Source organism: Antedon bifida, chromosome 1, assembly GCF_963402885.1.
Source record: "Antedon bifida chromosome 1, ecAntBifi1.1, whole genome shotgun sequence".
In the NCBI taxonomy this organism is placed as follows: domain Eukaryota; kingdom Metazoa; phylum Echinodermata; class Crinoidea; order Comatulida; family Antedonidae; genus Antedon; species Antedon bifida.
The window spans coordinates 9,248,988-9,276,346 of NC_136226.1; the positions used below are offsets into that span (position 1 = coordinate 9,248,988).

The 27,359-nt window shown below is 38.7% G+C and overlaps 4 protein-coding genes and 1 long non-coding RNA gene across 8 annotated transcripts in view; 2 read left to right on the plus strand and 3 right to left on the minus strand.

The window, feature by feature from the left end:
* The window catches only part of LOC144840841 (diacylglycerol lipase-alpha-like), a 50,586-nt gene extending 33,829 nt beyond the window's left edge, over window positions 1–16,757 (minus strand). For all 3 annotated transcript variants that reach the window (XM_078696902.1, XM_078696885.1, XM_078696894.1), the window contains exons 1-2: window positions 16,484–16,757; window positions 5,037–5,254 (exon numbers count right to left, since the gene is read on the minus strand). In XM_078696902.1, coding sequence (XP_078553028.1) covers window positions 5,037–5,254; window positions 16,484–16,578 — 313 coding nt within the window. In that variant the 5' untranslated portion in view covers window positions 16,579–16,757. The remainder of the gene's footprint in view (window positions 1–5,036; window positions 5,255–16,483) is intronic.
* Window positions 10,947–13,579, minus strand: LOC144851956 (uncharacterized). The gene is made up of 2 exons (XM_078709633.1): window positions 13,151–13,579; window positions 10,947–12,944 (listed from the first exon to the last, which is right to left on the minus strand). The coding sequence occupies exons 1-2, from the start codon at window positions 13,577–13,579 to the stop codon at window positions 10,947–10,949; spliced, it is 2,427 nt and encodes an 808-aa protein (XP_078565759.1).
* A 101-nt stretch (window positions 16,758–16,858) lies between the features above and the next one.
* LOC144841024 (uncharacterized) lies at window positions 16,859–21,850 on the plus strand. 2 transcript variants are annotated; one of them, XM_078697172.1, is made up of 12 exons: window positions 16,859–16,893; window positions 17,592–18,025; window positions 18,250–18,469; window positions 18,574–18,662; window positions 19,143–19,332; window positions 19,509–19,611; window positions 19,783–19,911; window positions 20,155–20,352; window positions 20,675–20,816; window positions 20,945–21,020; window positions 21,306–21,367; window positions 21,513–21,850. In XM_078697172.1, exons 2-12 carry the CDS (start codon window positions 17,648–17,650, stop codon window positions 21,744–21,746), a joined length of 1,821 nt encoding a protein of 606 aa, XP_078553298.1. In that variant the 5' UTR covers window positions 16,859–16,893; window positions 17,592–17,647; the 3' UTR covers window positions 21,747–21,850. The 2 variants fall into 2 exon arrangements, with proteins under 2 accessions (XP_078553298.1, XP_078553304.1); XM_078697178.1 differs by having other exon boundaries at window positions 16,885–17,102.
* On the minus strand, window positions 20,652–24,582 carry LOC144841145 (uncharacterized). Its single transcript, XR_013611993.1, has 3 exons — window positions 24,376–24,582; window positions 21,484–21,603; window positions 20,652–20,787 (listed from the first exon to the last, which is right to left on the minus strand). It is a non-coding gene; the product is annotated as an uncharacterized LOC144841145 (long non-coding RNA).
* On the plus strand, window positions 22,743–27,187 carry LOC144840891 (uncharacterized). The gene is made up of 3 exons (XM_078696977.1): window positions 22,743–22,866; window positions 23,450–23,735; window positions 24,863–27,187. The coding sequence occupies exons 2-3, from the start codon at window positions 23,518–23,520 to the stop codon at window positions 26,706–26,708; spliced, it is 2,064 nt and encodes a 687-aa protein (XP_078553103.1). The 5' UTR covers window positions 22,743–22,866; window positions 23,450–23,517; the 3' UTR covers window positions 26,709–27,187.
* Window positions 27,188–27,359: the final 172 nt, after the last annotated feature.

Genomic DNA, 27,359 nt, shown 5'->3' on the forward strand with positions numbered 1-27,359 from the left:
TGCTACTCTGTGTCTAATATAATATCGACATTGTAATTATAAACCTTCTTAATTACGATCAAATCATTTTTGATTACGATTAATAAAGTTATAACCTACGCAGGTTGGTAAATAGAGAGATCAATTCCCCCAGCCTCCCTCATGCAGAGGAATTCAGCCTCATTACATCACAACATTCCATTACTGTATTTAAAGGCAACAACACTATCATTATCCTCTAAGGCGCTTGCTAATACAGTATCATCAAATCAATCTTGATTAAATCTCATTTGATATGAAAATTAAGAAATTAAATGATGAATGCTTCGCTTGTTCATCTGTTTAGCTTAGCCGCAAATGATGAGATTCTAAAATGAGTCTCAATTCTCGGATGGCAAACTAAAAGGATAGATAGATAATCCATAGTATCTTCGCTGCCGGTAAAAACATTATGTGATAAACATGTCTATACTTGTATTCCTCAAGGCATTATATACTGTACTGTAGGAATGAAATATTGACAAAATTCAAGTTGATGATAGGATGATCTGTGTTAATTTATCATCTTAGATGTTGTGAAAAATTCATATAACCGTGTACCACGATCTGAATTATACAAACCTACTGTCTAGTTTAATGATGGTGATTGTGAATGGTGGTTGTGGTGGCGATGATGGTGGTTGTGGTGGTGGTTGTGGTGGTGATGATGGTGGTTGTGGTGGTGATGATGGTGGTTGTGATAGTGATGGTGGTGATGATGATGGTTGTGATAGTGGTGATGGTGGTGGTAATGATGGTGATGGTTGTGATGATAGTTGTGATGTTCATGGTGGTGGTGATGGTAGTGATGGTGATGGTGGTTGTGAATGGTGATAGTGGTTGTGATGGTGGTGGTAATGATGGTGGTTGTGATAGTGGTGATGATGGTGGTTGTGATGGTGGTGGTGTTGATGGTGGTGGTGGTGGTGGGTGATGGTGGTGGTGATGATGGTTATGATGGTGGTGGTGATGGTGGTTATGATGGTGGTTGTGATGGTCATGATGGTGGTGATGGTAGTGATGATGGTGGTGTTGTTGTGAATGGTGATGGTGGTTGTGATGATGGTGATGGTGGTGTTGATGTTGGTTGTGATGGTGATGGTAGTGATGAGAGTGGTGATGATGGTGGTGATGATAGTGGTTGTGATGGTAGTGGTGATGGTTGTGAATAGTGGTTGTAATGGTGATGGTGGTGGTGGTGGTGGTGGTGATGGTGATGATGGCGATGATGGTGGTTGTGATGGTGGGAGTAGTGGTGATGATGGTGGTGTTGGTGGTGGTGGTCCTCTCATTTGGTATACTATCATGCTTCATGGATTGTATCATTAAACTGGGGATTTTCAGATTTTAATATATTTGTAGAATTTAGTTATAGTTTATCCAGGAGTATAATAAGACAGGCACAGAAAAGATTAGTAATTTGAATTCCCCCTGTTATTTTGTTAATTTGTCTGTGAAATCTCCCGTCCAATAGATTGAAAAAAAAAACAATACAATGAGCAAGTACTGTATTTTGAAAATCATTTACACGTCATGGCCTACTTCACTGCATTTATCAATTTAACAATAAGGATGTTGGATGAAGATTAATTAATGGCTATTTAAAAAAACCAATATTTTAACTTCAGACTTGAAGGCGCCAACAATTTACAGTATCCTACTAGAATGAAGTGTCACTCCCAAGCCTGATTATTATCAAGCTCAACACCTGATATAATAACTACATCAACAATATTTTGACATAAGAGAATGTTTTATCAGTCATTTTTTTCAATTAATAATTAATATTAGTCTGTTGTTTGTTTTAAATTGCTATAACAACTAGAAAGTCTATGAAAAATGTCAACATAAAAGGGAATGCTTTACCAGCTGTACTGTACTGTATATAAGTGTTCTGTACTAAATCCTAATCATACCATAGCATTATTTTCGAAAGTATGTCAGTATTACTGTACCTTTTTGCTAATGTGTAATTTTTCCATATTTATTATTGTTTCTATATTATTTGAGTACATCTAAACAGATACTCCAGTCCTATACTATAAAACAAATTTTATATCATAAATAAAAATGTTCCCAACATTATGCCATTAAGAATATTATCTTATTCTTAGTACCTCATCATGAACTGAACCCAGGATCTGGTTTATAAGATGCAGTGCAACTACAGGTTTATCATCTCAATACAAAAGAAAATTCTACTGTGAGAGTTGAAATTAATATTCATGAATATTTGAATATTTTGTATGAACATACTATGATTTTATGTTGTTAATAAATAATATTTCCTGTAAAATTGCAATTAATTATTAGGATATAAAAAAAATAATCTACTATGGTATACACCTTGAAAATGATATTGATAATGGACTAACTGTGTTGCATGAAAAATAGTTGCAACATCCATTGAACGAGTACCGTATCCACTTAATTAAAAACAAGTCTATTTTGGTCAGAAAATATATTCCTTATAAAGGAGAATGAGATTGATGTCTGATGAGTCATTGCTCGGTCATTCAACAGTCATTAATAGCAATCAATTTTTACTGCATATGAACATTTACTGTAGGAGAAACTAAGCATCTACATATGATATATCTGCTATATTTTACTATAGCAAGCATACAACAAAACCTATTAACAATTATGCCAATGTAAGAACAATACGTCAATTAATGTGAGAAGAACCAAATGCTGAAGGCCATAAAACATTAAATACTAAGAATAATTGACACAAATAATTACAAATTTGCAATAATTAAATTGATAAAGTCAATTTTTGGTTGCTTTTACCACTGATATGTGTGTATTACTATTACGGTAATATACTACAGTAAGGAACATACAGTAGTAATACTAACTGTATATTAGAATAGCCATAATTTATGTCAATTTGCTCTCACTTTCATTATCAATCAATAGTTAATTATTCCATCTGTTGAGCCATATTCCTATCAAATGTCAATAATAATCATCCAGGCCATAGCAAGTCCTACTGTATACCAACTACCAATCTATGAACAGTATTTCCATTTTTACTGTTAATATTTTGTCATTTTCCTTTCTTTTACTGTACAGTAACACATTTTACAGTATAAAGAATTGCATACAGTATACAATTTTGTAATCTTACATTTATTCTTTACTGTAGATCATGAAAAGAAATAATTTTGAGGATTTTTTTTAAAATAGAAAAGTTCAGAATACCCCATGCACAGCTAATTTCTGTCACTCTGTATACTCTTATATAATCTTTAATCTTCAGGAAAGCTTTGATAAAAAAAGTCTTCAATATTAAATATTAGAGCTTATACAGTACACCAATAGAATTAAATTTTAAATTATTTATATTTAATAGGTATTAAATTTCGAGATGAATACTACTTGTTCACACTGCTTGACATACTATCGTTTAGTTAAGCAGTGTGAACAATAGCAAGCAATGCATTTCGTCTTGTGATCACAACAGGACATGTTGCAGTAGATGTTTCTGGTCCTGTGGGCTTTAATTTGATATTCTCTATTTTCAATACGTTTGTTATTAACTAACTTGATACTGAACCCTTCAAAATACATTTAATTATATTTTGTTGCAACTCTCTTTAAAAACTCTTTGGAATAATACTAGGCAGGTTTCATTTCAGCAACAGAAAGAAACCAAAACTTCACCAACCAGCATGATACCAACTACAAGAAAAACCACAATTCTGGTTTAACTTAAAAGTCAATTTCTACACAAAAACCAAGCTTGTATCAATTAATTTTAATTTGTGGCAATGAAAGACAATGAGACTAAACAATAAAATGATCTTTCCTCCCAAGAGAATAAAAAACTAGTACTAGTTGTACTAATTATTAAAACAATATTATACAGTATAATGCAAAACTAAAAACAGAAAGATTTAAATCACAGTCATAATCATTAGTCAAAATCTTTACAAAACTACAAGCAAAACAATATAGTGAAGATGTTTATTATCTTTGAACGAGAAATAAGAAATTATAGATTTTATTTTATCATACAAAAAACTGAAGAATAAAAAAGAAAATGACTGATGATAGATTCTGGCACATTTATACATGAATTATGCATTCAATGTATATGAATGATTAAAGTAATACTCTAAGGAAATGTTAGAGTACAGACTTCAAGTCTTATTTCATATCATATTTGAAAAACTAGTTTAATAACTAATTTGCAATTATTTTCTTAGCGAAAAGGGTTTATTTGTTATATTGGAGTTTTAATGTTTTTTATAATCATAGCGCCGTTGGTGCACAGAGGAAAAAACAGGCATTAAAATATATCGAAAAAGGCTAAAAATGTCCGAGGCCTCCAGTGTTGGAGGGCAACTTTGGGTTCCTAAACCAGGGGACTCAGGCCTCTGCATTACGCCACTGTATCTGTGCATAATAGTTTGTTTTTTTTCAATCAAACAAGACTGGTTCTTGTAGATTTTTAAGAGGGCCCATTTCTATGGGAAAGAAAATCTTTCTTTTGAAACAGTTTTCAAACCCCCTTAACGAAAAAAACCAACCCTACCTACAACCCCAGCATGAATGAACAATGTTTTATGCTACTTTAGTTCTAACTGTAAACTAGCAATAGATGATGTATTTATTTTATTATTGTACAAGGTTGTACAATATTAGCAAAGAAAACAACTTTGTAACTGAACGAGAAAATACAGTATGAAAGATAACAACTTCTGTGTGAATAATGCTGCCTTTTTGGTGGAATAGAGTTTTTTATTTATTATTCGAAAGCTACTATTTGTTAGTATTATATCTAAATATTATTATTTTTTACAGAAAATGTCATTGGTATTTGAACTCACTATTAATTAATGGAATTTAAACTATACAATCTCTAAATGGTGACTCATTATTTGTTTTAATGAAATTTATTTGATTTTTAAAGCATGTTGCAATAGGGTCTCAACAAGGTCAACATTAGCCATGTGAAAAGTTGGGTTTCAATTGTACACAAATGAATCCTATTGTTATTTTATACTTACCAAGTCTTATATAAAGTAGATATTGCATAGAATTTCTTGGTTTTACGTTCATTATATTTCCTCGTAGCGCCACAACACCCTCAATAATTTCCATGACTAGACAAAGCGACAGAAGCACCAGAAAGCAGATAGCGAAATCCTTGAGTCCAAATGAGGCTGCTACTGCTAAACATGAAGAGAAGTCTGCTCTCACTACCAATACACATAATACTATAAACCTAGAAATAAGAAAGAGAGGTTTTAGATAATTTCCATTGTATACAGACATTTTGTCTTATGATAATTAAACACATTAAAACTGTCATCTGAGGGATACAGCTGTATCTTATGAAGGATACACACTTTACTATTCTGTCAATGTCATTCAAGGAATCTGTACTGTAGGGATACAGATTTACTATACTGGTGGTATATACCAGGTATTCTGTTCTGTCATCTTAATTAAAGGAATATACAGTACAGTAGTAGTACTGCACAATCATCATGAAGGATATCACTATTAGGCCTACTGTCCATTGAAAGCCTGTTTTCCTGTAAAATCGTTGAATCCTGTCAATTCAACGCACCTTAACGCAACTCAACGATCGACAGGACAACATGCTTTAGGTAATGTTCTGTCATCCATATAGTATGAGGGATACAGTAATTGCACAATCATCATATATGGATATCAGTACTATACTGTACTGTCCATCTAAGGTATATTGTTTTGTCATCTAAGAGATATGACCATCATATGAGGGATCTGGATAGTACCTGGCCATCATACAGTGTGAGGGATACCGCACTGTATTGTCATCATCAGAGGGATACTATGATCATCTGATGGATACTGTACTGCGATCAGAGAGACACTGTACAGTCACTGTATCTGATGGATACTGTACTGCCATCAGAGAGACACTGTACAGTCATTGTATCTGATGGATACTGTACTGCCATCAGAGAGACACTGTACAGTCACTGTATCTGATGGATACTGTACTGCGATCAGAGAGACACTGTACAGTCACTGTATCTGATGGATACTGTACTGCCATCAGAGAGACACTGTACAGTCACTGTATCTGATGGATACTTTACTGCCATCAGAGAGACACTGTACAGTCACTGTATCTGATGGATACTGTACTGCGATCAGAGAGACACTGTACAGTCACTGTATCTGATGGATACTGTACTGCCATCAGAGAGACACTGTACAGTCACTGTATCTGATGGATACTGTACTGCCATCAGAGAGACACTGTACAGTCACTGTATCTGATGGATACTGTACTGCCATCAGAGAGACACTGTACAGTCACTGTATCTGATGGATACTGTACTATCATATGAGATGAGAAAGATACTGTATTGCTTTTTAAGGACTCATGAGATTTTTAAAAAGAAAGTGCCAATACTTTCCGTCTTCTTCAATTCAACGTACAGTATCAAAATATCCTCACGGATCAAGCAAAGAAGTTCGGAAATCATCCATGAAATTGTGCAATAGAGTACATAAATACCGATAGTTGTCTAGACAACTAATTATATAATTTACAGTTCTATAACTGTCCTTAAAAGATTTGCAATTAATGCTTTAAAACGCTTCCTTTTAAAATTCTATTGATTATCAATTCAATTCAAGTCAATAATCATGTCTCAAGCGTTTAAAATTTGGAAAGTGAAAAAAGTAGGATAAAATTATCAGTTTGTTCTAGTTTTTGGCGAGTATTTTGCTAAACATATAGTTTTATTTACAGTAACTGCATACTCATGAAATGTGTTACTAGAACAGTGTATGAGTGATACCCCACAAATCAGTGTGATACTGACCACCTACTGTGTGAAACTTGCAGAATGCCTCTTACCATATTGTAAGCCTAATGTAATAATACCATAGCACAACTTTAGTATTTAAACTTAATATATAGCCAACGGATGTAATTTTCAGAACTATAAATGCTAATATTATTTAAAACAAATAGGCTATATTATCCTGCATAATAACACCATGCTCTAAGTGCATTAAGTACATAATTGCTAGCAAAATGGATGGGAACTCTTTAATACTAATCTAGTATACAACACAAATAGGATGAGCAATAGTAATATTATAAATAATAGCTAATGAAGTTTACCAGCTGTTTTATAACCTTTTGAAGTTACTTCCATGATTTTTTGTTTTTTAAATTCATTCATTGCAAAAAGTAAAAACAGACATGATAATCACGCCTTTCTTTATTTCAAAAACTTTGATTTGATGTAGATGCGTCATTGATTCTGGGTTGACCAACTAGCATAGGTGTTTAGCACCTGTTTGGTCTTTCCTGGCCTTTTATATTTGTTTTGTCTTCTTTGTATTGAATATGGCAGAAAATTGAATAAATTAAAAAAAAAGATAGCATACACTGCTGTACAACCTTTTGTAGATCAGAGATTTACAGTACACCTATTACTATAATATTACTGTACATATTTGATACTAAAAACCAAAAGCCACTCATAATATAATTCATATAATCAAATTAAATTAAAGGCATCTCCAACAAATTTGTTTACAATGGCATGAATTAAATAGCAAGATTCAATTATCATAACACATCAACAAGATCTCGTCAAAATCAATCACATTATCATATCAAGTGTCAGGATGTGAGAATCAAAGCTGAATCGTTCATTATTTTATTTCACATTATCAAAAAACCAAAGTACTTCTTTAATAAAACATATCTTTCTCACAGTAGAACTTCCCATTAAGGGAACACCTTCAGGAGGTGTTGGTTGTATTAACACTATGTATTTCCCCTTGTTTAGTTTTAAGGTAAAATGTCCATAAAAATGGATGTCTCAAAGGCTGTATTAAATTTGGGGGAAAAGTACATGAGCCACATGATTTTTAATTGAATACAGTAGTGTTGTATTAGAATAACAATTATTTTTGTTAAACTTAAATTTTAATTAAGCAAAAAAAGTAATTAATAAAGTATTACTATTGTTTCTACATTTAAATTGAGTTACAAAGTTACAAAACAGTACAAATTCTGTAATTAAACCACTTCATTTCTACCATAGTATGCGTCATTGCAGTTTACAGATATCTTGTGTCCAACAATGAATTATTTTACAATTCATTACACTGATTGCTTAGGTCATTATTTTGGTTGCTCAGTTACTTCCGTTATACTCTTTCACTGCATGCTAAATATCACTATACCATGATAATATTATATAAAGTTCTTTATTTGCTCATTATAGTGTTAGTAATCATTGGTCTAGAAATGTAACATTTTATACGTCCATTTAAGATTAGTGATGCGGAAAGTATAAGGATGGCAAAACTAGGAGCAAACTTGCTGACGAGGAATGTGAATGTATAGAATAGTATAAAGCTCTGTCTACACTATCAAACTTTATGTGGAAGAAAATGTGATGTGCCCATATATAGACATAATGATATCATATCACTACCATATTTGGGCATATCACTACCATATTTGGGCACATCATACTTTTTTTGTCAAACCAGTTTGATAGTGTAGACAAAGCTTTGAGTAATATAAAGGCCCTTTAAATTCATCTTTGCACACGCTTATGTACTGTAACTTTTACAATGATTGATGATAGTTACTTTAGATAGTATTACTTTTATATGTGACAACCTGCACCTTACCCAACTTTCTATTGTTTATACCTGTTTGTAATAAGTTACATTAACTAAATTTATAGTAGACTTTGACCCTACACTACACAACAATCATTGTCCTATCAGTGTTGGTATGTAGGAATTGTTATACACACATTTTGTTATCGTATAATTTTCGGAAATAGTGGAGGAAATACGTTTTGCTCATAAACAGTAAAATCTGCAACAGAAATTATGATCAAATTAATTTATTGTCATATAATTTAAACAATGCAATTAGCCTAGGGTTGTCGCACATTCCAATTTTTCACTTATTCTTAGCGCTTGTCAGTTTGTCAAATCAGAGAGTCTTAGCCTTTCATTTCAATTTCATTTTATTGTTATATCCTAAAACCAAAGCTAATATTGTTTATAAAAATGTTGATACAATCTCATTGATTTATTCAAGAATACTTCCAATTCATTAACTCTGTTGCAAATAACTTCAAAAGAGAAATGAAAACAAGAATTACTATTGTATTCAACAATACAGATTATTAGTCACAAAGTATAGTTTAATTAATCCAATAAAGTACAGTCCTATAGGCAGATCCAAGTAAGGGAGGTACAGTAGGGTAACTATATTAATCTGAAGGTGCTGAGTCCTAATAGGCAAACTCAAGCATTATTATACAATCAATTTTAACAATAAATAAAAATTCTCCTTTTTTTAAAACCATTTCAACAGAACTCATTATACAATTTTTTGTATTAACTTAAAACAAAGGGATGGTGAAATTGGTTGCATAATGAGGTTGTGGGATGAGAAACTGTGGTTATTATAATACTCCTAAAGCTCTGTCTACACTATAAAACTAGTTTGACAAAAAAAGTGTGATGTGCCCAAATATGGTAGTGATATGCCCAAATATGGTAGTGATATGACACCATCGTGTCCATGGGCACATAAAGTTTGATAGTGTAGATAGAGCTTTAAGGATTTAAAGTTTTAAACTATACTTCCTGATCCTCAGTCTCAAACTCATTAAATTATATGACTAATGTTGTCTTACTACTGTTGTAGGCCTACAGTATTATAATTATTTTAAATTTCGTTTGACACACAATATTAATCAAAGGTGTAATACAATTTGTATATAAATGTTTGTTTATAAATTATAAAAAAAATGCTTCATTAATACACAATAGTGTCATTTTTAACAAAAAAACTTAATATACTGGTGCATCTGGTGGATATTAAGTATTTTCTATTTTTTTAGGATTACTCATGGATACTATACTTGTCTACTAATGACAGTCACAATATAGTAAAGTAGGATTTATTGTCATAACATCTGGATTACAACACTGCTGAATGACAAGAATAGATCTAATAAGAGGTATGTTAATGTTTTTCTTTCATGATGGCTTAGTTCTTTGCATTAATTAATGTTAAAGTTCATCTAGCGGGCAATGTGACAATGAATAGGAATTTCAGCTATTTATAGATCTCTCAAACCTGCCTCCAAACAATTGTAGCTGAAGAGGTGGGCAGTAAATTTAGGCACCCAGAGCACAGAGGTTTCTTGGGTGTGAAAGGCAAATAGTAGATTTTGAAGTTATGTATTTGTGAAAACAATTCTTGGCTGAGAGTTCATCTAGAGCAAATCAACAAAATTCTACCAGTGAAATGCGTATAAAAAAAGACAAGATCAACTAATGGAGACAAGCCATAAGAATCTTGTAGGCTCGTCTAGGTGTTTTTAATGCAATGAATTTGATATTAAAATGCAATGATAATATTTTTACTGTCTCATGCATGTGTGCATGCAATATTCTGGAAACAAAAAATGAGTCATTTCTTCCTAGTCATTTAATTTCTTGACATGCTGAATAAATTACACAAACCAAGAGTGGTGTTGGTAGTCTATGAGTGATAGCTTACCTGGATGAACCGACATAGGCCTTTTCCCCTTCAAGGGGAGAACATAACCGAAAAGTAACATTTTATTCATGAACTCCCCTCCAAGACAGTGGTATCGCCCATGCGCCACGCCCTCAGGTGGGCGGCAACGCCCATGCATACCTCACCATTCCACGAGACGCTTGTCAAGTGGGGAGGAGGGAGGGTTGTTCATCCAGGTAAGCTATCACTCATAGACTACCAACACCACTCTTGGTTTGTGTAGTCTATTACGTGACTAGCTTACCTGGATGAACCGACATAGGCCAGAATAGCACCGGACTAGGCATCTAGTCGGTGGTGGGCTGACAAGAAGAGGTAATTTGATCAACATACCTGTTTACTGTGGCTTCAGCACAGCGTGTGCTACTGGTGCCATGTTTTGAGCGAGGTCTTGGAGGTAGAAAGCTGTGAACGTTGTGTGCGATCGCCACCATGCTGCTTGTAGTACGTCTGCTAGCGGAACACCCGAGAACAGGGCCCATGACGCAGCCATACCCCGTACCTGATGCATGTGTGCAGGAGGAGGTGTTTGAGACGCCGAGTAGCCTGCCTGGATCGCGGCGATGATCCACCTAGCTATGGTGGCCTTTGATGCCGGACCGAATGGCGGGACTGTGACGCAGAAGAGGTGAGAGAGCTTTTCTCGTACGTCCTTGGTCCGATGGACGTAAAACTTTAAGGCCCGCACCGGGCACCAGAGTTTGTCCTCGCGGACAGAAGAAGAGGCAGCTATGGTGGGGATGAAGATCGCGGGCGGCGAGTGATGCAACGTCTGCGATTTTGCTAGAAACCCCCTGCGAAAAGTTAGCCGCACGCCACCGCGTTCGAACCTAATATGGCCGGGCTCTAGCGATAGAGCATGCAACTCACCCCGGCGTCGACAGGATGACGCTGCAACCAGGAACGCCGTTTTGAGGGTGAGATTATAAAGAGAGGCATTATGTAATGGTTCGAAGGGGGCGCGGGTGAGTGCAGAGAGTACGACGTTGATGTCCCAGCGCGGGAGGAGAACCGACGAAGGAGGACGCTCATGATGCATGCCTCGCAAGAGGTGCGTGATGACAGAAGAGTTAGAGATCGTCGAACCGTCGGGAAGCGCCGGCAATATGGCCGCGATGGCCGACCGGTAACCTGCAATCGTGCGGGGTTGCAACCCTGAATTGAACAGGTAAAAAAGAAAGTCACAGATAAGACCCAGAGACGCAGTCCTGGGGTCCGTGTTCTTCTCGGCGCACCACCGGAAGAAGTGCTTCAGACGGCTATTGTACACTGTTAGCGTCGATTCTCGTCGGGACTTGGCCGCCAGGGCGGCCGGGCCATCTGGTATGCCAGACTCTCGGAGGCGATCCCTGACAATGGCCAGGCAGTCAGGCGCAGGGATCGGATGTTTGTTAGTGAGAGATGTGCTCTGCCCTGCGATAGAAGGTCCGCACGGACCGGTAGTTGCAGGGGGTGGTCGTACAGTAAGCTGTAGAGGAGTGGGAACCATGACTGGCGCGTCCAGTATGGAGCCACTAGGAGCACCCGGCAGTGATGGCGATGAACATGCGACAACACGAGCGGGAGGAGAGAGATCGGTGGGAACGCATACGCCCAGAGACCGTCCCACGAGATGGACAGGGCGTCCATCTGCCACGCTTGGGCTTCCTGGAACCGGCTGCAGTAGGTCGGAAGCTGAGTGTTCCGCGCTGTCGCAAAAAGGTCTACGAGCGGCCGCCCGAAGTGGTGGAAGATGAGGGTGGCTATACGCGGCGAGAGTTGCCATTCCGTCGGGCAAAGCAGAGGCCTTGATAGCGCGTCCGCTACTGTGTTTAGCCGGCCCGCTATATGGGCTGCTGTTAATGTTATTTTGTGCGCGATGCACCAATGAATTAATGTCCACGTATGGCAGCAGAGTGTTGGCGAGCGCGTGCCGCCCTCTCTGTTTATGTAGGCCACGACGGTGGTACTGTCGGACCGAATGAGCACATGACGGCCCTGCACTGACGCTTTGAGAGCTTTTAGCGTGCGCTGCACCGCCCATAGCTCCAGAATGTTGATGTGGTGACGGGCCTCGCTGTGAGACCAGAGGCCGGAAGCGTGCTGCGTCTCCGAGTGTCCTCCCCATCCGGTTTCGGAGGCATCGGTAGTAATTCGTATGTCTGGCGTGGACCTGACGAACGACCGGCCGGCAGTGAGAGTTTTTGTGTTTAGCCACCAACGGATGTGTGTCGCCACGAATGGGGACACCGGCACCACTTTGTCGATAGAGTCTGACGCGGGTCGATAAAACGCTAGCAGATGGATCTGCAACGGTCTCATTCTGAGACGGCAGAATGGGAGTAGGTCGACGAAGCTGGCGAGGAAGCCCAGAGTCCTGAGCCAGTCGAATACCGTTGGAGCCGAACTCGCGAGCAGACCGGCCAGAGCTGCCTGCGCCGAGACCACTCGCGCTGCGGTCGGGTGAGCCACGCATGTGTTCAGATTGATCCGGGCTCCAAGGTATTGCGGGTACTGAGTCGGGAGCAGGCACGACTTGTCCCGATTGATTAAGAAACCTACTCGTTCCGTGGCGTCGAGGACGAAATCTATGTTGCGCAGCAACTGATCTCGTGACTGGGCCACAACCAACCAATCGTCTAAGTACATGTGTATACGGATACCGTGTCGATGCAGGAACGCTGCCAGCGCCCGAACGACACGCGTAAAGACCCGTGGGGCTGTCGACAGCCCGAACGGGAGTGCTACGAATTGGTAAATTTGGTTGCTTATGCGGAAGCGCAGCCACCGCTGATCGGCCTCGAAGATGGGTACATGGAAGTACGCATCCTTGAGATCTATTGAGGCTGCCCAGTCTCCTCGTCGCAGGCCAAGCAGAATCGTGGAGAGCGTCTCCATTCTGAATCTGGCTGGTCGGAAGTAGCGCTTGTTGAGACTCTTGAGATTTAGTATCGGTCGCCATCCGCCGGAGGATTTGCGAGCCAGGAACATCGTAGACTCGTGTCCTGGTGGGGCGTGTCGAGCGTCGACCGGAACGACCGCGCCCTTGCGTAAAAGGTCGGAAACGCCGTCCAGGAGGGCGCCGCGCATCTCTGGATCGCTCGGGATCCGAGTGTGGCTTATCGTCCCCGGCACCGGGGTTGCTGTAAATTCGATACGGTAGCCCTCCTGTACGGTCGCGCAGACCCAACTGTCCGCTTGTAGGAGTGAGTCCCACGCCCCTCCGAACTCGCGGAGGCGACCCCCCACTCGTCCACTCCCCCCGCTGGGAGTGGACCGTCCACTCCCCCCGCTGGGAGTGGACCGTCCCCTTGCATCATCGACGCCGCGCGTATCGTCGTCGATCGCGACGACGGCCCCTCGATGCCCCACCGCAGGTGGGGTTAGCGCGAAAGGGCTGTGAAGAAGACGCACCTGTGGCCTGCGCAGCAGGTTGAGGTGGTACATGTTGATGCGTGGGACGCACCGGAGCCGGCTGGAGAGGTGGCGGAGGTGGCCCCCGCGGGGGGCCCCTTTGAGATCGTGATTGAGAAGCAACACGCTTCTGAGGGAAGCGCGCGCGCGTTTCCCTACGAACCTCTCGTTCGCGCGCCCATTTATCCTCCCGCTGGGAGAACGTGCCAAAGAATAGGTCCGTAGACCGAAACGACTCAACGGTAGTAAAGCGTTTATGATGGCCGGGCGCGATATCCGTCGCTTGCAGCAAATTAACTCGGCGTGCGGCATTGGCTGTTAATGCGACTGACGCTTGCTGGTCGGCTGCAAGTCCCGTGATCTGCTGCAGTAGCGTGATCACGCCCGGATCAAGTTCTTTTGGCCGCTCCGGGTCTGCCAAGAATGAGAGCAGGTATCCCGCCATCGAGAGCACGCGGAGTGTTTCACGCGCTGCCTTATCACAAGCAGTGAGGGCCTCCTCGGTTTTAGCAGCCGTGGGGTCAAGGAAAACAGTTCTAGTCGATTCCAGACCCTGGTCCTCCCGCGCTCTCCCCTTCGCGGCATCCGGGATAGGTGGGGAGCGAAGCACTTCTTCAAAGTGCGCCGGCGGGACCGGGAATACCGTAGCAAACTCGGCCGGCGCGGGCCGTCGCGGCGGTTCCCGGGCCACGCTCTCCAATCGTTCTAGCAGTTCAGGCTCGAGTGGAACGATTGGGCTCGTTCGCGCGTGACGCACCGGAGTGCGTACCCCGAACGTCGTGAAGCGCTTGTACTCCGGAAGCGGCGTAGCCTCCTTGTACGCGTAGTCTACCCCGAGGTAAGATAGCACCGCCGGTACTACACGGTTTACCAACGTTTGGAGCCCGGGTGCCCCCGCACTGTCGTCGCAATCAGAGAAAGACACAAGTGTCTCATCGTCCTCCATGTCAACGTCCTCAGGTTCCGGCGTGGGAAGAAGGACAGTCGGAGGTGGCTGCATGTATGGCACCGGCGGAGGGCCATCCTTAGGCAGCGCCCGTACGGCCGCCGCGACCGCCTGTAGAAAGGCGGGAGACAAGTCGAATTGTTGCTCCGCAGGAGCTTGACCTGACGTATTTTGACCAACATACGGCGGTGTAACAGTTGGAATCGGCGGCGGAATTACCGGGATTGGCGGTGGAATTACCGGGATCGGCGGCGGAATTACCGGGATCGGGGGCAACGGCGGAGCCTCCGCGGAAGACTCAGGTATAGGCGAGGTCTTCTCAGCGCGTGCTGGAAGAGCGGCGAATCGCGCCGGAGGCCACCTGACACACACTTCACACGGATCGGCTTGGCTGCAATCCCTACAGGATAAACATTTCGTATGTTTATCCCACTTTATCGTGGCACGAGGCCCCCCGCACGCAACACAAGCCATCTTGGGCATGGTGACTAGCACACGTATAGCCCACAACAATCGGCCAAGGAAACCCGGCACCGGGTCTTGGCTAGCGATGTTCAGTTAGCACACAAAAACCAGACCGAAATCCCCTGTTGTCGGAACGTGTTAACGTTTCGACGTCTCGAAAAGAAATGGTGAGGTATGCATGGGCGTTGCCGCCCACCTGAGGGCGTGGCGCATGGGCGATACCACTGTCTTGGAGGGGAGTTCATGAATAAAATGTTACTTTTCGGTTATGTTCTCCCCTTGAAGGGGAAAAGGCCTATGTCGGTTCATCCAGGTAAGCTAGTCACGTAATAGACTTGAAAAATAGAATTAAGGGATATAGGCATTAACTACGTTCAATTGCAAACATGGTGGTAAAGAAAATCTATGAACTAATTATTTACAATGACAATTTCAATTCAAAATAAAAACTAAAAAATTACATGATTTTAGAGTAGGGATATTATTAATAAATTGGTTTAAAATACATATCAATGTATCATTAATTATCACAGTGTACCTGGTGGGGATATTGTATTGTAATGTCAACAATGTAATCGTGTAATCGTAATAAAAAACTTAATATTCAATAAATATGTGTTTCGGTCGCTGGACAGGTCAGACAGTGTTTATCCGCCCCCTTGCCTTGACTATTCTCGTGGGGGACCTTTCAACGGCTCCAGCCAGCCAATCGGTGGAGTTTATTGCACATTTAAAATCCGTCAGGTCGGTAGGGTCTACCATACTAACTGCTAGAGCCTACTATAACTACCTAATAAATACACAAAATCTCCCATCCCATCCCACTCCCCCACCACACCACCACCACCACCACCAGACATTACATTGTAAATTTGTATGTAGGATTCAGGCTCTGGTCTGGTTCAGGTTCTTGCGTTGTTGTTGGTCAAGTGTCAAATGTCAAATACCACCAAAATGAAAACCTCAAAAATTGTTACAGAATAGTACAGTATATAACAATATTTCACAAACGGAAAAAATAGGTAAACGCATTATTTTTCATCAGTAAAAGTGACAGCAGTAACACTCACCAGGTAAAGTGGGAGACTAGCAAGAAAATAGCTGGAACGACCATGTCGTCACTGCCTACCGACCACCGTCGTCCAAATACCACCATTCCAGGCATATTTTACAATTATTTGTCTAAAAGCTCAACACAAAAATGTTATAAAATGAAAGCACGTTTGCAGCATCTTTATACAAGTTCTAAAACTCCAGTAAATTCCCAAGAAAACAGTACGTTACTAGGAAATACTTCAACATACCGCAGACGGTAACATTTTTTGGAGCAGAGTAGCTGCTGATTTCGCGGTGCCAAATGTTTTGATTGAATACTTTTTTAGTCTAGCGCCACCAATAATATAAAATTAGGTCAACAACCTTTCCACTGTTTCTATTTCCGGTACGAAGAATCTGAAATCGAGGCGTGGCTGAAGTCGAGGTTTGTGTCTCGTTTTCAAATTTTCCTCCCGCGATATATTTTTTTCCAATTTTCAAAACTTTATCTTTCCTAGTTATTCACCAGCAGACCTTCTATAAATTATTCTTACGTTAAATAACTGCATAGTGTATTGTTTTCGTTGTGCTTTGCTAGGCCTAACTATTCAGAATGTAGGCTATAAAAAGCTTGGCTCTCTGCACAAAAATACTGTAAGTGGGCATAATATAGTCCTGTATCCTAGCCATTTGATTGGTTGATTTCTTATGAAGTTACAGCTAGCATTATATTTTCTCCCATTTTTAAACAATTTTTAATTTTAAAGGCATTATTTTTATTGAACGAATCGGTATCCTGAATTATCCTGGATTTTATATGCATTGAGAAATTTGAGTGACACACTAGGCCTACTGTACTGATAGTCAAAGTACAGTACAGTAGTTAAAACTGAATATAAATTTAACTCAAAAATTGTATATATATAAAGATTTACTGTATGTGTAATCAGGGACAGATCCAGCATTATATATCAGGGGGTGCTATATTTCATAAATTATAAAAACGATCCGTCGGGTTGCATTTTATTTTAAAAAGACATGGCTGTTAAATTTGTGTGTGGGGGGGGGGGATGTCTAAAGGCTGTTTAGCCCTGCCTAAATCTGGGCCTGGTACTTAACTTTTTTTAATATTTTTCGTTTCAGAATGTTTTTCTTAGTAGCATTCTAATACACATGTCAAAGGTCAGATAGAAGATAACATGATTAATGCAGATTTACATGCAGATAATATTGAACAACAATCTATATCTACTGGTGGTACTGTTATCATGAGCACAGAATATGCAAGGTCACCTAGTGACGACGACCATCCTGTAGTCTCCGACATACAATCGAATGTCTGTGTTATGGAACATTCATCAGACAACAATGTCAATGACACGGTGGTCTATTCAGAAGATGTAATGCATTCAACTGGTGATATCTTGATCTCAGGAAACCAGCCACCTGAAGACATCCTGAACTCCGACAACCATGCAGATGGAGTCTGTATGGATGTACATCCAGAAAACATCAATGCAAGAAGAACAACATCTGTAATTGTTCTCAACAGTTACAGAACTCGTATGGAGAGTGAAGTATGAATTTTGATTCATTGACCAACCATTGACTGATAAAACAACCCTAAATATGGTGGTGATATGACATCATCATGTCCATATATGGGCATATCACATTTTTTGTCACATAAAGTTTGATAGTGTAGACAGAGCTTAAGGCCTCAATGGAATAAACAGTGCATACCGACACTTTAGTAGGTTTTCTTCTATTAATAACATACAATGACCCATTTCTTTTACAGAGTGCGCAAAGTAAGATGGAAATGGAAGGCATAATGATTGAATCATCGGAGATTAGTGGAGGTGATGAAACACATCAGTTGGAGGTTTGCTCCATCACTGGCCACGATGAAGATCATCCGATAGGCGTTGCTACCATCTCAAGTCACGGTAGTACTCACCAGATAGATATTGGCGGTACAGTGTACCCTTATTTAGCTACCGAAAACCAAGCAGTTACTAGTAAGTTATGAACTCCAAAACTTTTTCCTATATTTTCCCATATTTTGCATTTGTTTTTCCATATTAAAGAAGATAATTCAATGACCTATTTGTTTTCATTGCAGGTATATCAATACCTATACAGATAATGACGAGCTGTAAAGCACCTCCACCAGGATGTCCCCAGTGGGCTGCTAGACTTAAAGAATGCCAGGTAAGTTGTGGCTTACCTATTCCAGGGCCTGTGGTTCAAATCCTATCACAATATCAGCACCTGCCACTACTGTACCTAAAGCTCTGTCTACACTCTCAAACTAGATTGACAAAAAAAGTATGATGTGCCCAAATATGTTAGTGATATGACATCATTGTGTACAAATGGGCAAATGGACATCACATTTTTCTGTCACATAAAGTTTAATAGTGTAGATAGAGCTTAAGCGAGAGACTTGGTTTACAAGCATGGGTTTTCCATCCTTAAATTGATGAATCATTTATAGCCTGTCTTTGGTTTACACATTTCACTCACCTGTACAGTACTGAACCATATTGTTCTGTTTTCTAATTATAAAAAACATATTTTACAATATTATTTTGATGTACTGATCCACACAGCACCTGTCATAGATAAGAGGTTGTAGGAATAAGAGGTTGTAGGACATGATTTGTTCATTATCTTATACTCCTTTTGCAGAAAGTTGGGACGTCATATCGAGGATTTGTTGAAAATGAGATTGAATTGGACTTGCTACTTACATTTCATAAGCAAGAGACAGGAAGTTTCTGGGGTACCCGTCAGTCACCTAGTGCAGAGAGGTCTTCAAAGAGGCTTATGTGGCGCTCACAGTATGTCCCATATGACGGCATTCCCTTTGTGAATATGGGTAAGCTTTCTAATATTTTTGATACTGTGAAGGAATCTTTATGTGCAGCTTACCTGGATAAATTAAAAACAGCCTGTCTCTACAAACAAAATGAGTCAAAATATGGAGAAAAAAAAGAACACCCCTTTTCCAAAAATGGTATATTCCATAAATTTGTATTTTTCCTATGTTTTTAGGTAGCAGGGCTGTGACAATGGAATGTCAGTTTGGTCCAAGACGAAAAAGTAAAGCATGGAAGGCAGGGAGTAGCAAGAACTTCAAGACATCATGTCCTGCAAGGTACATACTGCTGGAATTGTCACAATAGGAGCCATTGGTCCCTTAGCTGCTTATGTATTTCTGTAATTGATTGACCTTTAGTTCAGTTCCTAAAAACATAAAACAGTTGAAAGAAACTAAACTCAACACAATTTAAGATTACTTTGCTTATTTCATATCATTTTTTTTTAGAATTTACATAAAGAAAGTTAGAAAATTTCTCAAGTTCAAAGCTTCTAATATAAATGACAAAAAAGATCATGACAGAGTTTTCCAGTCCATCAAAGATATTGGAATTGATGAAGTTCATGGTGTAGAAAGGTTTGTCACTTTTTTCCCTTCATACTTTAATAATTAAGAAAAAAATACAGTATAAATAATGTATACCTTCCACATTGGTAGATTCAGAAGAGTAGTGCAATACACTTTTGGTGTCAATTTCTGACCTAAAATGTTAAAATACACCATCAATTGGCTAAATTATTGACTGCTGTTTTCCTCAGTACGCTTTCCCTGTTTATGTCCCCTTTTGAATATGAAAATAAATATACATTTTCTCCACAGGTGGTATGTACAATTACCCACAATTCAAGCACATGATTACCATGATCCAGTTACAGAGAACGTGTTGCAGCCAATGTTAGAGTTGCAAAGACAGGAGACACCGGCTGAAGAGCGAATGAACCCTAAAGTAGCTCAGAAAATACAGGATCTTATTAGTGAAGGCATTTCAAATGATTTTGAAATTAGAGCCAAGCTAAGGTTTGTGTAACTTACTTGCTAAAGCAGTAAAATTATTAAGTAGTTTTAGTGACTGAAATACCAGTTTTTACATATTATAACAAATCTCCCAAGTCCAATTAATAGGGAGCTCTCGTCATCGTCAGGACCTAGAATGGCTTATGGTTTTAAAGCTCAAAAAACAGTCTTGAAACGCTGTGAAAAAGGGGAAAAATCCACCAACACTGTTGAGGAATCGGGTGAAGGAGAATGAATGTGCATGACATCACTAGCTAGGTCATCACAATTTGAAAGCTGCCAAAGACAAACATGCATTTAAGGTACCATTCTCTTTATTTCCTAGGCAGTATGTTCTACAAGAGCTGTTTAAGGCTGAAAAGTGTCCAGATAGACACGATCCCAGGTACTTTCCTACCATCAATAACATCCAAAACTACAAACACGAAATCAAGAAAGCTGTGGAAAAGGGAGAACTTATATTAGATGTAAGTATAGGTCTACTCTTACTTTTAAGGCAGTTAATGTGGGTTGTAAGATTTCTTATTTAATATTAAGTTTATAAATGTCCAATGTAATACTGTACAATAAATAGAGTATATTATTTGATTTCAAGATTAAATTTAGAGACATTGAAAAATCTGAAGATACTAAATTAATAAATAAGTGGATTGAGCCAAAAGAAGATGAAGGTAATGTTATTATTGTTTGTGATATATTTAAAGTCTATTCCACACAGTCTACAGATCCCACCACCAAAAAGTAGCTTATACCATTATCAGCAAACCCAGTGATGATCCCCTACTCTTTTGAGTAGTACTGTACTTTATCATGCATATTCAATATGTAGGAAAAATAATTTGAGTAAAGCACCAAAATCAATCATCATCCGTCTATCTTTATAGAACTAGCAATGTAGTGTATTGTCTTTAAATTTATTTACAAACGTATATAACATGTAACTTTTTTTTTAACAGGACCATTACCTATGTCAAACATGGCTGGCAATAAATTATTATCACAGATAAATTCAACAAAGGTAAACTTAAGGAATTGTATTCTTTATCTTGTATTCTACGCTGTATCTACTCTTTTAAAAATATTTTGTAATAATATTTTATTGCAATTATAATTTACATTATTCTTTAAACTTACTGTTAATTATTCTTTAAATTCCATTTTAGACTGGCAAGAGTAATCTAGTAACATGCACAGAAGTTACCGACATCGACAAAACCAATAACCAAGCAGGTAGCCCGTTACCAATGATGGAATCTGAAAACAACCAATCAAATAGTCTGTTACAAGATAGTACGGCAGAATCATTACTGAGTGAAATGCAGAACAACCAAACAGTGATTGAATCAGCTGATCACATGGTAGATCCTGACCAATCAACTGATAAAGATTCGCAATGAATTGCAATACTTTTAAGATGTAAATGTTTTATATATTAAATTATGTATTATATACTATTATATAAATATATTGTACAGCAATATTAAATTCTTTATGTACTAAATTTCTTTGCCATTACTTTTGATTACTTTATTGGGTCCTAGACTCTCACACAGATTCAGCCCTACGTCTAATATTATGCTAATTTGATACATACTGTATCATACTGTAGCCTACACCAATTATTATTTATATTACTCCATGTTATAGTATTTGTTTTTGAAGGCTTAAATGGAAAAGGGTGTAAACTACCCTTCATTAATTAAAATGGAATGATAATGGACCAGGTTCCAGAGTTTTGAGTTAATACTGTATTAGTACAAATATAAATATTTTGGCATATATGGCGTTTTCATACGTATACTACTTGAGCTTGTGTATTTCAGACACACACACATCGAAAAGCTATGAAACAACTACAGACTTGGGGCAAGTCTACCCTACCCCCATCAATACATGGCACGTGAAATTTCAAATTAACTGAACAGTACAAAATATACAGTTCAATAGGCCCACCGCAATACCAAACTAATATGTCAAGAATCATGGTTGATCTTGACCAATCAAATGATAGATTCGCAATATTGCAGCGTTATAGTTTAATGGATTATATAGTCCTGGTGACCTATACGATGGTATTAAAGTACAACGTACAGTAAAATTGTCACCATAAAAGACAGTACCGTCCATTGTTTCGTGGTTTAATCCTATTAGTTTTATTACCAAGCCCAATAAAATTACCTCTGCACTTTCCATTGTTTTATTTGTTTGCCAAGTGTAAGCCCTATCCTTTCAATTGAATAGAAGTTCATGCTTTTTAACAATTATTACACTGTGGTTGGTCTCCAGGCAGCAGACTCTTGTTGTTAGTGTTATAACCGAATACCTCCCATGGGACGAATCTTGTACTTTAGAAACCAAATTCTTTACTTTTTATTATTGAAAGCAACGTTACAACGGTGGTATATCAGTATTTCTCTCCAATGAAAGTGGACGTTTTTTAGAGTTCGTTGAATAAATGAATCGTGAATCGTGTTGAAACGCTTACGAATAGTCCCGGTTGGATTATCACTTAAAACCGTAAGTAGCCTATACAGTATTGTATCACAGAGGTATAATATTAATATTTGAAAGCACGTACTGTAATTTCGTACCATATTACAAACTCATCAGTGTTTCGTTGGTGGGCGTATAGTACTGATATAATAATAATATGTACTAATACTAGACCTATCGCCGGAGGACGAAGTACATGATAGGTAGGAGAAACAGCATTAGAAGTACCCACAGTAATTTATTGTGCATTTTGGGTTAACTTACTAAAATTGAAATTAATTGTAAGTGCAGTCAGTAGGGGTAGATTAGAGGGTGTGACGTTCCCCTATAATATTAATATGCCTATATTTCGAATTCACCAATATTCAAGACTGGGCAATTTTAATTGTAGTGAAAACTACAATTGTATTTAAAACTAATAGCCTATACCTTGAAAGAACTGTCCAAATATGAATTAAATTGAATTAGTAAAACACTTTCAAATATTTGTTCCTGGTGAAAGAATTTATTAAGGTATGATTCTACTGACCCTAAAACAAGCTTTTACTGTTTCGGTTGTCAAATATATTCCGACTAGTATAATTTATGGATTTTTTTATTCAAACAGTCTCCCACATAGATCGCAGGTGGACCAATGAATGGAAACGGAATATAACATAAATAGCTACCACAAGTATGGTAGGACCGATTTTCACGGCTCCCCCTCCCAAACCTGTGTCTGTGGTACGCAGTAAAAGTTGCCATGTGAGCCGATATGTGGGGCAACCAGTTGGGCAACCTAAATTACAACATTCGCCGGGCAAGATACATCATGTGATCGAAGCATGGGCAAGTAGACGGAATACGTCAGATATACCAAATAGACGACCAAGCACTACATACCCAATAACACGGTAAGAAAAAAATCTTCTAAATTCTGTGTAGGCCTATGTAAAAACTAAGTTGTAAGGCAGAATTACTGTGAAAAAATATACATCGATGGGTGGGATGTGAATATCGTCGGAATACGTCGGTATTGGAACTATTCAATCAAATCAGTGAAACTTACATTGAATGTTGTGGTTCGGTGGGGTAAAAGAGTGTGAGAAAAGTGGCATTTAGCGGTTGGTTTAGCCTATATTCAAATTGTAAGAGAGTACAGCGCAACCTCAGACCGATTCCTGTGATCGTCGTTATACCAACTAAAACCCCCTGGATAAACCAATCAGTATATTCAGAGTTGTGGGCCTACCAGTTATTTATCAAAATAAATTTACTTCGTGAATTAAAGGTTAAACTATTATTGTACTATTGATTTAGGTTCACTGTTTGAGTAGGAGTCCTGGAGTGCAATAAGAATAAGCATTGAAAATATATAAATATTTTATCACGAGTATACTAATTAATGGCAAACATTGGCCTATCAGTCAAAAACCCTTATCAAGAACACTAATCACACAAACACGGAACCTTTTTCAAAATGTTTACAATTCTCTTCAAAAGAATCAAAGTCTAGACTAACATTAGCTAAATTAAAACAGATTTATTACTTACGTTTGTCCATCCACGACGTCTGTGTTTTCGCGTTAAAGTGTCGAGAGAGCTTAAACCCATTCAAACGTACGTTGGATTAATAGGTTATGTATAATACAGGTGTTGGAATATTTGAATAATCAGAAATGGAGAAATGGAACAGGTAGGTAGGTTAAAGAATTCCTCCATGATTTAGATGGAATTGGCGAATGGCGACTTGCATTTAGAGTTTTGGGCACGCACACAGAATGCTTGTATTTATCAATTCAATGTTTCAATTCCTCATCTCTGTTTCCATTCTTTCCTCACCCCATTTCCATTGTTTCATTTCCATTCTGTAATGATGATCCTTATGTATTTTAATTAGTGTAGTCACTACTACTTGAGCTTCAATATGTATGTTATTGTTAACAAAGTTTGTAATCACAATCATACTGCTAACTGCAGTACCAAATATACAATATTTCGCCAATGAATTTATATTACACTCATCTACTTTTTTTGACAGATCATGGCATCGAGAAGGCCCCCAAAACAGTCACATGACCGCAACGTCAACAGGAGGTAGACCCGCAGCTTCTAAAAAAGTACAATGTAGTGCAAATTCAAGGCTAACATACAATCATCCAAATAGTCATTCAAACGTGGTCTTTTCCGATAGAAAAACCAACCAGTTTAAGTGCAATGTATCTACACATACACACATTCAAGGAAACTTACAAGCAAAGGCAAAACCATCTTCGTTTGTATATATTACTGATGGGCTGTTTTGTCGCGATTTAGCATCTAGAAGTTTACGTGGAAATCCTAAATTACACAGAAGACTAAATCAAAGAGTTCACCATGGTAGATCAAAGTCGTTTCCACTTGAATGTGATACTGTAGGCCTATTACCTTTTCTAGGGCGACATAATGTTAAAAAAGAGACTGTGTTGATACCATCTAAAGAGGGATATCATTCTAGAAGTAAATCACCAACGTACTCCACTCTGATGGAAACTAAAGATGTTTTGATGTTAGAATTAAGTAAAAGAATTCGCGAATTACGGCGTGATCTGGATGGAATTAAAGCGCGGGAAAATTCAGCAGTAAATGAACATTCAATATCTGGCACATATGATGCAATCAGAGGTGACAATGAATGGTATATACAAATGCTGGATACATTATTAGAAGATGATGATGATTTATCAATTAGAAGAATTAATAATAGCTTACCACAATCAGTTCCTATAACAAACCTTCAATTTTCTGTTGAATGTTTGCGTTCTCATATCACTGATTTAGAAATTGTTGAAACCAATATCGAGGATGCAGAAAGGAAGATCAATTCAAGACGAATTAAAGATAGGAATAAAAGCAAATACGTTTATGACGTCACCACACCAGAACTGTCACCGAGAATCGAGGCAGCGAAGAAGATGACGTCAAAATCTGGTAAAAAGAAATTGTTGATATTACCTGAAGTCAGAAAATCTAAAAGTAAGATAATTCAAACACGTAAAGATAAAAGGAAATCTAAATACGCACCACCGTCACATTTTGAACTTGATGTAAAGGTAGAAAGGGACACGATGGTAGACATAAATACCGATGAAACTGTATTGGTAACTGCAGGGGAACCAACAGAAAAGGTTGACAATTCAGAACAAAGTCTGAACACAACGCACACGAAGATAAAGAGTGATACGGATGATACAAATAAGCAATTCATTTCAGAGACAGATGAAGATAATTTCACGACATCACACATGTTAAAAGAAAATAACGTCACAAGAGACTCCACAACGCCAGAAACTGACGTCAGTCTGGAGAGGCAGCCATTAACTTCAAAATTATCTCGAGACAGTATTGCAAAGACAGTATTAACTCCAACTCTATCTGAAACCAATCTTGAAAAAAAGTCATTGTTAAAAACAGAATCAAGGGTTAGTTTAGATAGCACAAGTTCTGGAACAACTTCAATGAATCAAAGTGAACTGAAAGAAAGACGTCGAAGAGATATTCTTCCTACTCAAAAGACAGACGACGTAGAACCTTCTAATCTTTTTTCTGTAACTCAAGATAAGCCCCAAAAGGTTGACGTACCGGTCGTCGAACAAAAGAAACAACTGACTGAAAAAGAGAAGTTTCTCGAGATACGGAAGCGGATGCAAGAACGTAAGGAAGAACAGTCTAAGAAAAGGGAAAATTTTCGAGACATTTCGATGCTAGGTTTAAGTTTTCATAACCAGCGGGAAAGACGTGAGAAACTTGGAAACATAATAGCCTCTAAGCTTGATGGCATGCTGGAATTTGGAGATAATGATGATGACGACGACGATGATGAGGATGATGATGACGAAAGCATATAGGATTCTGGCATTTGGAGAGGATGATGATGGCCCGCAAGGATGATGATGACGACGAAAGCATCTAAGCTTGTTGGCATGCTGGCACTTGGAGAGGATGACTCGCGAGGATTATAACTCGCGAAGATGATGACGAAAGCATCTAAGCGTGTTGGCATGCTGGCACTTGGAGAGGATGACCTCACGAGGATTATGAGTCGCGAGGATGATGATGACGAAAGCATATAAGCTTGTTGGCATGCTGGCACTTGGAGAGGATGACTCGCGAGGATGATGACGAAAGCATCTAAGCGTGTTGGCATGCTTGCACTTCGAGAGGATGACTCGCGAGGATTATGACTCGCGAGGATGATGATGACGAAAGCATATATAAGCTTGCTGGCATTTGGAAACGAGAATGATGATTTGCGAGGATGATGACGATGACGTCACATCTAAGCTTCCGTCATCAATCGAGGAAGATAGTAACAAAAACCAAATATTAAAAAATGGAAATGATGAGAATTAAATGCAATAATTATACAGCGATTTTTGGATTTTGAAAGAAATATACAATAAATGTTGTATATATACAATCTTTTTAGTCAAACGATGTCCGTATAAGTCGTTCTTATTACCTGTCATTGTCACATGTTAAGTCCATCTACATCAATA

Coding starts and splice junctions, on each gene's coding strand:
- LOC144851956 (XM_078709633.1), bottom strand. CDS start 13,579: ATGTTCCTGGCTCGCAAATCCTCCGGCGGATGGCGACCGATACTAAAT. Junction 12,945..13,150: donor TCCTCGACGCCACGGAACGA/GTAGGTTTCTTA, acceptor CTTCCTCGCCAG/CTTCGTCGACCTACTCCCAT.
- LOC144841024 (XM_078697172.1), top strand. CDS start 17,648: ATGATTAATGCAGATTTACATGCAGATAATATTGAACAACAATCTATA. Junction 18,026..18,249: donor GAACTCGTATGGAGAGTGAA/GTATGAATTTTG, acceptor TTTCTTTTACAG/AGTGCGCAAAGTAAGATGGA. Junction 18,470..18,573: donor CGAAAACCAAGCAGTTACTA/GTAAGTTATGAA, acceptor TTTTCATTGCAG/GTATATCAATACCTATACAG.
- LOC144840891 (XM_078696977.1), top strand. CDS start 23,518: ATGGTAGGACCGATTTTCACGGCTCCCCCTCCCAAACCTGTGTCTGTG. Junction 23,736..24,862: donor ACTACATACCCAATAACACG/GTAAGAAAAAAA, acceptor TTTTTTTGACAG/ATCATGGCATCGAGAAGGCC.